Source organism: Nyctibius grandis, chromosome 6 (assembly GCF_013368605.1).
Source record: "Nyctibius grandis isolate bNycGra1 chromosome 6, bNycGra1.pri, whole genome shotgun sequence".
Lineage (NCBI taxonomy): Eukaryota > Metazoa > Chordata > Aves > Nyctibiiformes > Nyctibiidae > Nyctibius > Nyctibius grandis.
In genome coordinates, this window is record NC_090663.1 from 70,363,689 (window position 1) to 70,375,876 (window position 12,188).

The window sequence follows — 12,188 nt, forward strand, 5'->3', positions numbered from 1 at the left end:
TTCATTCAAAACATTCTGGTAATTGAAAAAGTAACGAAAACGTTTGGTGGAGGGAATCACTCTATACACGTACACCTTAATGAGCTCTGAATTTGGCATTTTCACACAGGCAGGAACTTGGAGTCATTGTGGTTAGTTGTCTGAAATTGCTAACCAAAGGGAATACAAAACACAGTAGGAGGTTGGGTGTGGAAAGGAAAAGAACTTAGGGCTGAACAGAAAATATCACTGTGACTGTGTACCTCGAGGCAGGTAGCAGTGTGGGGAGAGGCTACAGTCAGGAGTTAGTGACAGAAGCCAAGCACATCATGTCAGAAGAATCAGTGCAAGTGTTGGGAGAATATCATGGCTGGGAGCTGGGCTGAAGGATCGGAAAGTCCATAGAGTACGGTAGGGTCTAAGGTGGTAGACAATAGGAAAGCTAGTGTACACCTGAATATGGGACTCTGGTTTGAGTAAATGAGATTAGGGAGCAGGATCTGAAGCATGCGGTAGCCAAAAATATGTGTAAACATGCAACCAATAGGACTTGCTTTTTCATGAGGTGGATAGGAGCAAATGACCAGTCAGGCATGCAGTCTTTCCTTCAGCTGATTGAATGTGTCAGGTCCTTAACTGGTAGGAAGATTCCTGAGACCAGCTGTAGCGCTGATAATCTAATTGGAATTTACTAACAACATCAAAGTACCTGTGTAGCTGGATGCTGATCAGGATAGAGTTCTTACTACATCCATAGTACACGCATGTCTTAAATACCACATGCCAGTCACAGAATCACAGAATGTTAGGGATTGGAAGGGACCTCGAAAGATCATCTAGTCCAATCCCCCTGCTGGAGCAGGATTACCTAGATCATATCACAGTCATACTGTCCTAAAAAGAAAAGGAATCTAGAAGGTAGTGTATGGGATTGCCAGAGGTGTGGAACAGTTTCTTTCATAAAACAGACTAAATCAGCTGGGAATTGTCAGGTGGGAAAAAGTTTAATGCTCTATTTACTGATAATGAATGTCATATATACCATTTTACCATCCATTGATTCAGTATCATAAAATCTAGGTGACAGAGGTAACAGATCAGGAATAAAAATCCTGAAAAGTAGGGAAAAGGCCAATAAAGAATGATATGTATTGTTTTTCTAGCTCAAGAACTAGAGGGGCCTGATTAAATCACTAGGTAGCAAATTTAGAACAAAAATACAAAAATCTTTTTCATGTAATGTGTAATTGAATTGTGGATCTGGCAGCCACAGGTGTTGCAAAGTCTGAAAATAAAAAGGGATCAAAAAGGGATTAGACAATTTGATGTCTGATCGGTTATTCAGTGGCTATTAAACATAAGGGTATAGATGCTGCTTCTAGCTCAGTCACTAAACTGCTGGTAATCAGAAGTCTGTAATGGAGACAAATCACCCTTGAAAGTGCCATGTTTCTTAGGCCTGTCTATACTCCTTTGTTGGCCATTGTTAGGAAGAGCATATTGGGATGGGTGGTATTTTGGTGTGATGTCAGATATCCGTTCTTTAACATGCCTTGTTTATTGCTGTGTTTCAGGAACACAGGAATTCAAATGGCAAGGACATTTGAGGGGGTTATAATTACATGCTTCGGTTTTATACAGGGTTGGCTTTGGTGTTTTTTTTTTCTTTTCTCTGAGTCTTTTACAGATGATGGTATCCTTTCTAACAGGTAGCCAAATCAGAAATGCATCACAACAAAAAACAAACAACCTGATCTATCCAAGTGACAGCAAATGTTTGTGGGTTTTGTGTTTTCATAATTCATTAAATGAAAACAGTTAGAATTGTCAAGTAGCAGTACAGAGAGTAGTCATTCAGGAGATGGAAGGCAGAAAGCAATATTTACCCTTTTTGAACCTGTACATCTGAACTTAAAGCTAAGTATTGCTAGATTCATCCCTAACATTTGCTCTTACTGATTAGGTTGGGTTTATTTCTTTGAACTTTTTAGTTTTGCTCAGTAAAGCAGTAAGTCCTATCTAAATTTAAAACCTTTTAAAGTGTATGTACGGTTCTTGAAATATATGGCAGTTATAAGCTATCTTAGATTTTACCTGTCTAATTGACTAGGTGTTTCTTCTGTCTTTCCAGATTATGGTAGACTTCCAAGCCAAGAAAAAGAAGACCGCTGCATCAAGTGCTAAGTCAGAAAGGAGGAATATGAGGTGCCTTTTTCCTGTTCAACTTTTGTAAAAATGACAGCAGCTGAAACAGATTTACTTATTTTCAAACTTATTTTTCAACATTTTTCTTTTGGAAATTAATATTGAAAACTGACAAAGGCATTAGAATGCATGAATGTGTCTTAGTCATACATTTACTCTATTTCCAAGTAGAATCCGTAGATTCTCAATGTCATTAAGTTGCAAAACCAAGGTCTGTTTGTTTGATCCCCCATTAACATCATTGCAGCCTCAGGAAACTAGGCATATTGTAGTATCAGGCCCTGAGACCAACTGAACTGGGCCCACTGAAGTTGAAAACTGTGTCTTCAACTGAAAGTGAAACCTGTTGTTGTGCATGTCCTTACGGCTTGCCATTATTCCTTCATGTTCTTTCACTGTCATGTTTTGTCTTCTGTGTATATCCCAAGTGAATAATTTGCGATGTATCTTTGAGTTTAAGCAGTGTTTCATCATCTTCTTAATTTATGTCTGCATGAATTGTAATTAGCTGGTCATCAAAATTCTACTCAGCTATACATTGATTATGTGTATGCATATCTTCAGATTTTATTTGTAAAGTGATAATTTCTTGATTGAGAACATACTGATACTTATGAGTAATCACTGGGCTCCAGTTCAGCACTCCATCTGTATTCAGCAAAACACTTAAGCATATGCTTAGTTTTAACTTTAGCTCAGGTAAGCATGCAATTGCCTCCATCCAAATTCAGCATAGCATTTTAAGTGTATTTATCTGTATTATGTACTTTAAGCATATCCTTAAATCCTGCTAAAGCTAAAATCAAATATATCCTTAAGTGTCTTCATGAATATGGATAACTACTGAATGAGCTTTGACGAAATGAACTCTGTTGGCCATTAAATAACAAGAAATGCCTGGCCATGATTTCGTTGATGTCCTACAGGCAGGGAAAATATAACAGAGAAATAAAAGTATTTTTTTCTTGAAATTCTAAAAGCTTAACTGTGTACTGTTGAAGATAAAGTATGTTATAAAATGTGGGAGGGTCTTTTTATCCCTTAAAGAAGACTGTATCAGTAGGAAATCAAGACTTCATTCTCAGTGTTTCGTTAAGTTCAGAATGTTCAATAAAATTCTATTTCATTCTTTAAACAAGACATTTCAGATAATGTATCTAAATCTGTTTAAAATTATAAATGATAATGAGTGTGCAACTGGTCACAGAAACTGACAAAGAAAATGAGTAAACTCTGTACAGGTGGTAAATATGTTATAGCTTGTAGCATGTTTTCTATGATTTTGTTTTATTTTCAGTGCTAAAGTGTTTGATTCACATCACCATTCTTTGTTTCAGTCCATTTTCAATTTTACTGCTTCAACCTCTACAATCTTTCTGCACTATTTATGTGAAAAGCTCTTTGCATTTTTTATTTCAGATCCTCTCCTATTGCAGTTCATGAAGTCTTTCCACAGTAGGCTGTTAATCCTTTGCAGATTAATATGATTTCAGTGATAATCCTTTCATTTGTTGAATTTTTAAGACATATAATCATTAAAGATTGTGCTTGACAGATTTTCCATTAAAGTAGTACAAAGCAGGTGATATGTCTTTAATGTATGTTGGTAGCACTTTGTTGCTCATTTATAAAATTAAATTTGCAGATGAAGCAAATAAGTCTAGGGTTAGTTATTGGTCTTTTCCCTTTGGTATTACAGTTCAAATCCAGTCAAGGAAAAAAAAATATTCTGGGGTTTGCAGACAAACCAGCGTTAGAATATCAGTTTGAACACTCTTTTCACAACTCAGTTGCATCTTTTCATACGGACTAAGTGTCAGCTTGGGTTCTGTCCTGATGCTGTAAAGCATCAAGTTAAGTATATGGAGAAAAAGCAAGGTATAATTTAATACATGAGATTTGCCTTCAGGTAGGCCATAGGATGTGAATGGTATATAGGAGTTATTCCAGCTCTCTGTACAAGGCTAATTCTTGTCTTCATTAAAGTTAAACATGTGACTGAAATACTCTTCCCCAGATGGAACTGAAGTCTCTAATTATCTTGCAATAATGGCACAGATGAATCTCTTGCCATTAGGGTTTTTGGTTTGCTGTTGATTCCCAGCTCACTGTCTGTGACTGTCCTTTTCATTCAAATTCTTTACCCTCTTTTTTGTCATCTGATATTTCCCATATTGACTTATTTCTCATTTTCCTGTTTTTTCATGCACAGTGATAAAACAATAGACAGGAAGAGAAGGCACAGGTGTTAAAATACAGTAATACTGAGTACTCTTGTAAGCCACATTTTAGTTAAGACCTTAGAAGAAAAGCTTCAAAGTTAATATGGAAACACCAGAAATGCTTTTTAGCTAGAGATCTGAAAAAAATTCAAAGTTTATTAAAACTTCTGTTTAAACAAATAGATAATAGGTGTGGCCTGTCATAGTAGGCTGAAATTTTGCATTTATCTGCTGAAAACTCATAGATACTTCAGGCAGGAGGGAAAGGAAGCAGACAGCACAACTCTTTAGGAAAATCAGGTCCTGAACTTGGCAAACCTTTAGCTGATTTTGTCACATATTTGCAGCTTTAAAATGATTTGGCCTTTGCAACAGCCAAAATAAGTGTCCTTTAATCACTTCCAACCTATTAACAGATGGGCAAACAGCTTTTATAAATGGGGCATACAAAATACTCCAATATCAGCCAAAACTAATTAGTAGCATTATCTGAACTGAAATTTGTAAGTGATGGAATTTATATTAATGCAGATAAACTGTTGGTTCGATAGAAGTTCCTTTTCAAACATCATAATGGTATTTGTTCTGCTCTAGGATGTTCTAAACCCTTATTAAATAAAACACACCTTTTTTTTCCTGTTTAGCTATTTTCGTATATTAAAACAACAAATTTTCCTGTAAAAGTTATCATTAGAGATAGTGTAACTGAGAGAAATCACATTAAGCAAGAGGTAGTTTAGTATGCATTTTTTGTGGCATATGAGAGAAAGAACAGTGTAACTTGAACACAATCTTAAAATAAATTAATCTTTAAGAACAGCAAAAAATACTGATATAAGACATTATTTATACAGCAGTGCCAGAGCATATTAATAATAATTATATCTTTACACAGCACTATTAATCAGAATATGTAAATTACATGAAATTAAATTGTGAGATTATAAAAAAATTGCCACATGTATAATTCAGTAGGAAGAGCCATTTAATGCATTGCCATCAGATCTGCAGCATGAATTTGATTTTACAAAGACAGCTGTAGTGCAGACAGCTGCTGTACCTAAGCAAGGATTTGATTGTACACTCGATCTTTCAAACAGCCACTTGTCCATGTCTTTCATATAATTTTTATTATCGTGGATCTAAAAAAGAATGTAATTGTTACAAAATCAGAATTGTTCTGAAATGCATTTTCATTTTAAAAAATTAAAATTTGTTGATTTTGGGAAGACTTTCTTTCCTTTTATCCGTACCCTGCCTTCCCCAAATAACCTACCTCTACCTCAATTTACATACTGTTTTGAAGATCTTGCTTGAAAAGTTGAACTATACCTAGAATCTGAAATAAATCTGAAAACAATGTTAAGAAAACATTTCAAACTTTTCTTCCTGTAACATAGCATAATGGGACCTGCCTGCCAACATAGATAATTGCCTCTGATAAACTTTTTCTCAAAATTTGGAACAAAATAATTTATAGAAATACCATATATATTCTATACAACTATGTATCTAATAAGTCAGTTCCCTTCCTGTCTATCTGGCGTAATGTTGTTTCTTGGCCTTCAAAGACAGTGGATTTGATCAGCCCAGAGATGTAGACTTTGGATATCCTCATGCTTGGCACATTCTCATGTCTCAGAGTAGATAGGCATCACCTGCAAATTGGCTAGACCTGTCTAGAAACAGTTGTGTTGGTGAGTCCACTCATTCCCTGTGCCACCTATGAAACTGCAATTTCTTTGAAACCCTACAAGCAAATTAAAATGCTGCTGTTCTCTGATAGAATCGCTGGGGAAAATAATAAATGCACAGCCTCTGCTGGTATGGAGCTGAATTAAGCTGTTAGAGGGTTCAATTCTTTGTTCAGTGGAAAAGGTTAGAGGGTGTACCAGATTATCAGAGTGGTGAAATTGTGGTCCCATACTGTGAGGTTATATGAAATACCTGGAAGATTTTTTAGCCAGTAGAGAGATCAAGAGCGATGGAACAGATTTGTCTTTGTGGCATAGAGTGGAATGATGAATAAGTGCAAATGATATTTTTTAATTATAAGAAGATGGACTGATGAGAAATCCTGCAGGCTCTTGGCTAGAGGGAGAAAGTGCTACAGAATACCAGAAAATAACCAATCTGAAATTCATCATCTAAGTTATTTTGTTTAAAAAAGACCTACAATACATTATAACTTCAAAAGCAAACAAAAAATAAGCAAAAGACAAGATTTTGAGAAATACACAGATCTCAATTTCTCAAGCATTTTGTCGGACTAGCAACTTGCTTAATTAAGACCAGACATCAAAAAACATTTTCCTCTAAATTCAATGATATTTCAAGCAGATTGGTTTAGTCTTGGCACAATCTGGGTGGGGTAAGTAAAATTACAACTGACTTTACAGCACACAGCTGCTTATGACCTTAGCTATAAAATAACTATTTCAATTCACAAGATTATTCATCTCATATATTTTGATCATTTTCTCAGTTGGGACATAATCAAGTAATCATACAGGAGGTCTGTAGAGATGAAACTTTGGAGAGTTCCTTTCTGCTCATTCTGTATCAAGACAAAGTTGAGAGCTTTCAGGGTTTTAAAACTACTTTTAGTAATTTTACTGTAGCAAATACATGTACAATTCAGGTTATTGAATATCGTGGCTTTTCTGCTGTTTCTGCTATCTTGTTTTGACAAGAAAATCTCCAATACAGCCTTTCTTGGTGTGTTCTTATGAAAAAGATTGGTTTCAATAGTTTTCTATGTTCTTGTAAAATCTTTTTTTTGGGGGGGGAGAATTTCTTGGCAACTTTAATGAATGCACATTAATAAAATGCATGGAAGTTAGCATTCAAATGGAAGAGACACTTAAAGGTTTCAGTGTGTCTATCTGATATAGTTCATATTATCAGTTCAATTGTAAGAGCTGGGAGGTGAGTTAATTTTTTAGTTTTACTCAAATTATTTTTTTTGAAAGAGTGTATTTTCACACAAAATACGACTTTTTGTGTTCTCCATTTTGTAAAAAACTGGCAGTTGAATAGGAACTCAAAATGTTAACAATGTTTAAGATAATAACTTAATCCTTACCGTTTACAAAGCTGTGGGCATTGTGCAGATCTATGCAGCTGCAGCAGAGCAGTTAGCAAGCAGATTTGGATGCTAATTCTGTAATTGTAGATGGTAAATGACCAACAGTTCCTTTTCAAGCTATTCATGTAAATAAAAGGTTTCTACATGATCCTGTAATTATTTTAGGTGCACATTACAATTTGTCTTCTAGAATTTTGATTCATAGTTCAAACATTTGTCCACCAAACTGAAAAACAAATCTTCTGTACTTTAATTTCTAGTGAGAAATGCCTTGACCTTCAAACTCAGAAGAGGGTGAAGAAAAATGTAACTCATCTGGAAGTCTTTGAAGCTTCTCGTGACAGTAGAAAGCATCCTAGCAGTAGAGAAGTACTTAAAGCAGTCATTTGCATTCAAAGATATGTGAGAGGGTGGCTTCAACACAGGACATTCAAGAGAGTAAAGATTAAGGTAATGTCTTAATTGTTTAATCTATATACCACTTATATTCTAGTAGTGTAAGAATTCTTGATTATTACTATTTTGCTATGGAAAAAAACCCTGCTCAGCTAGTCTGTCATGGCTGTTCTGCACCTTCAAGGTTAGGGAGAGTTCAGTGATAGCGAGTGCTCTACTGAGACCCATTTCCATCACTTGATCTCAAGAAGGCTCTCTATTAGCTTTTAGAAGACAAGGGCCTGTGTAACATTTGATCCCTCTGCCTTCAGAGAGTCTTGATGTCCACGCATATTGGACTGTTAATTCCGGGGCTTGCAGTTTTTCAGGTAGACAAACAGGCTGCAACTAACAGACTGTTTATTGCACTCCTCTTCTCCCACTCTGTTTTAAGCTTCAATTACTGAAAAAAAAAAAAATCATGGATTCTATAGTATAATTACTGTTTTTCATGTTTGTCATCTAGTATTACTAAATGAAATGCCAGTTCTTGAGAAATGACATACTAGAATGCCGTAATATGCACTTTTGCCTTCCATCTCAGAATTTATATGAAGTTAAAAGAGCTTACGCGCATTGCAGGTTGAATGCTAATAGAAGCTGCATGACTTCAGTTAAGATAACATTTTTCTGGTGATGTCTAAGCCTCCTATCTAAGAAGTATAGCAAAGGAAAACTTGTACCTAATTCAAATAAGTGGTCAAGTAGGAACTAAGTCATCCATTAAGCAATCTGTTTATTAGTTTTTCAGAATTCTAAAATAGGATAATAAAAATCAGGTTCTATTATTTGGTAATCATCAACCTTTAAAAATATTCCTTCACTTTATATACTGGAGGAGAGGGAGTTTTTGCTGCTGATACAATTAATGATGAGGTGAGACAGTATTTCTTGATGTCTGCTTCTGGGCTGTAGAAAACAAATATGTATTTTTCCTCCCACAACATACATGTAATCAAGAAAATGAATGCTGAACACAGTTTTTCACCTTGTGAAGTTTCGGTGTTCCACTTTTCCTCTGCTGAGATAATGAATATTGTCTTTCCTCCAAGACTCTGATTATGTGCAGATAGTATTTCATGTAGTTCCTCATCTGCTTCTGTAATTTCTGATAAAATGCATTTATCCCAAAATAGTTTTATCCAATCACCTTTGGAAAGGAACATCCCTTCTCAGCACTATGGAGTAATTATTTTTACATGTCTGTCCATATGAGTTTACAGGAATGGAATTTGTTCTTGCTTTCTTTTAAGACTTTCTTACACGCTGCACACCTCTTAGTTCCACCTCCTCATCTGTTTCTTTAGTCACTCTTCACTTATTCCTTACAGTAGTGAAAGTGAAACATATCTGTAATTACAGTCTGCAAGTCATGGACCATCCCTACTGGCAGTTGTAAGGTGCTACCGTAAAATGATAGCCCGCATTAAATGTCGAGCTGGTGTTTTGGATCTCTCTACACCACTTCGGTATTTTGAATTAGAGGAGTGGATGGACAAGAAAAAATGTAAGTCATCCCCTTTTTTAGTAGGATTATCTTTTATTTTAATTTCAGTGGTCTGTCTTTTCTTAAGTAATATTCCATGTCTGCAACGCAATTATTTTAAAGTGATTTTTGGTGCAAAGAAATCTTCATGTCTCCATATGCACAGCTGCATTTCTAAGATGTCATTCTGGCACTGCAGAACTGTAGGGTTTAGCTTTTATACCTGCTTTTGTTTCCCCTGTTTCCTCATCAGTTTGATGGCTTTCTGTACAGTGGAGCAAGTGAGGGAGAAGAGAGATGTTGTTGTTCAGCTGTATGGTAGAAAATTCATGGACACACACAATAGAATAAATAGCAATGGTCAGGAGAAGCATAAATGACAATAGCTTGAAGACATAACCAAGAAGACACAGACACAAGGGCTGCTTATCCTGATACATAAGCAGAGAAGTGTTGAAAGAAGAGGAAATAGTTGACTAATACCAAAACTGCCTGTTCCTTAGCTCTAGATGCTCTGCTCACTGCCTTCTGCATTCTTCTGAATGTTTCTATTTGTGTAGTCCTTATCACCCCAAGGATTATAGGAAGATACAAGGAAAACAGAAAGCTATTTAGACTGCAAAATTAAATCTAAACTTCCTCTTTGTCTGATCCATTGCCCTTCAAATTCCTCTTCCAGAGTAAGAGGTGGCCATCTCATCACAGAGGATATTTAAGATTAGATGAGTGCGTACACCAGAAAATAGCTTTCCTGGTGGGAAAAAGCTGAGAAAAAGAGAATTAGTATGAGTTTTCAACCATACATCAAAACGCAATACTGCAAGTTGGACATAGGTGACCATTTTCATATCTAAGGGTTAGAAATGTACTGCTTTTTTTTTGTTTCTTCTCTCCTTTAAATAGGCATTAGCATTCCAGAGAAATAAAAATGTACCACCCATTAAATACTGGAATTAGATTCCAATTGATTCTTACACCTTGCGAGCTTGATATGTATTAATTGTTTATATCTTGATTCACATTTCTATTCAATCCTTTAATTCTGCATTCATAAAGCATTATACTTCAGTATAAAGTAGGAGTATTGTAATACTTAATTTGGACATATTCAGTGGGTAGACTTTGAGTTCCCTCCAAATGCCTGACTGATGCAAATCATATAATCTGAAGATTCACAGCATAGTCTCAGTTCTGACTTCTAAATTCCATAATCAGGTTTTATATTCGTAACATCACATAGGAAAAAAAAATATGAAATGTATATATATATATAATTTGGTTTTCCCCATATGTTAGAAAAAAAAATCAATAAAACTAATTGATTCCTAAACATATAACCCATATCTTCCTAAAAAAGGTATATTCTTATCCTGGGCTGCATAACTCGTAGTATAGTGTCTAATGCCATCTGACTGAAAAGTTTGTACTACTCTTCATATTGTAATGAAATGCTTGTTGATGGTTGAGTCACTGATGCTTTAATAGGAAGTCTTAAATTTATACCTTCAAAGCTTCTTTGTAGATGTGATAACATGTTGCAGCCCAATGTATTGTCTTTTTTTGTTATTTTTTCTTTATGGTCTTCAAAGATTAGAGTGCAAACTCTGCCTTAAAAAGCAGATGCTGTTTTTCTGAAATGTTAAATTAACATTAATTTGCTCTGCTTTGATGAAGACAGAAAGAAACATGTTATAGGTGCTCATGCGTAACATAAAGTGTAATGTAATCTATTACTGTTAACTCTTACAGGAAAACTGGTGGTTTTGTTAATTAGTAGTAAATCAGCTAGACTAGTATCCTGTGTCTCTCAGGGAGGAAGTTTTGCAGAATTGCACCAATTCTGCAAAAATCTGTGAGCTAGGTAGATCAGCTGAAAAGTTCTGTGGACATGAAAGTATAGGAGACTTGTGAAGTTTTTTATTTTTAATCTGTATTTTTCCTTCCCTGAGCAGTACAAAATAAATCACACAACACCTGTCTCTGAGTTAGTCTCTTTGACTGAAGCTATATTATTTAATATATTGAATTTATCTAGAAAATAATTGACTGTTAGCCTACCAGTATGAGTCCTCCTTGTTCTTTTTTTTTTAAGTAGCTGTGGCAAGGCATCTGTGGGCATTTCCAGTATGATAATACTGGGGACAGTGTCTTACACTGTGAGTTTTCCCCTTGCCTTTTACCCTAGGAGGAGAAGTTTCATATACTGCTTTAGGTAGGTTGAGCGTATCTGCCAAGTAAAAAAGAGTATTAACCACTATAATTATCTACTTACCTTGACCTCTTTCAGCCAGCCTAGTTCTGCAGAGTCCATCGCCTTTCCATATTGGGAAATTCTAATATGGGCAAGAGATGTTTTTCAGTCTAACTGTTCCCCTTTGCATTCAATAAGGATGATGCGTGTTTCACTTTAGTGCAAGAGTAAGTCAGCAGCATACTCCTCCATCACATGACCTCTGCATAGGCCTAAGTTTTCATATGAAGTTTGTCAAGCATATTAACTTGATTCTGAAGAAAATATTTCCAAAAAAAATCAGTGCCTAATAAATATGTAAATATTGTAAATATGTATCTGACGGAAGCTTTTCTTCTTCAGTTTATGAAGCAATGTTTTCCAAGAGAGAGTTTGACAAAAAGACGGACAGAAGTGATCTGCCTGAATTTTTGAGAGACTCTGGATATTCGGTACCTGCTACTGTAATACAGCAAGTCTTCCAGTTGGTCTGTCCAGGTAAGTGGTTTCTTAAAAATGCTTTGCAATGGTACAAAATTTCAA

General features: G+C 35.4%; 1 protein-coding gene across 1 annotated transcript in view; it reads left to right on the top strand.

The window, feature by feature from the left end:
• Positions 1-12,188, top strand: part of IQCM (IQ motif containing M) — an 85,560-nt gene that overhangs the window by 37,102 nt on the left and 36,270 nt on the right. Inside the window, 4 exon segments of the mRNA XM_068404179.1 lie at positions 2,121-2,184; positions 7,755-7,944; positions 9,292-9,436; positions 12,009-12,143. Of these exon segments, the coding sequence (XP_068260280.1) occupies positions 2,121-2,184; positions 7,755-7,944; positions 9,292-9,436; positions 12,009-12,143 (534 nt within the window).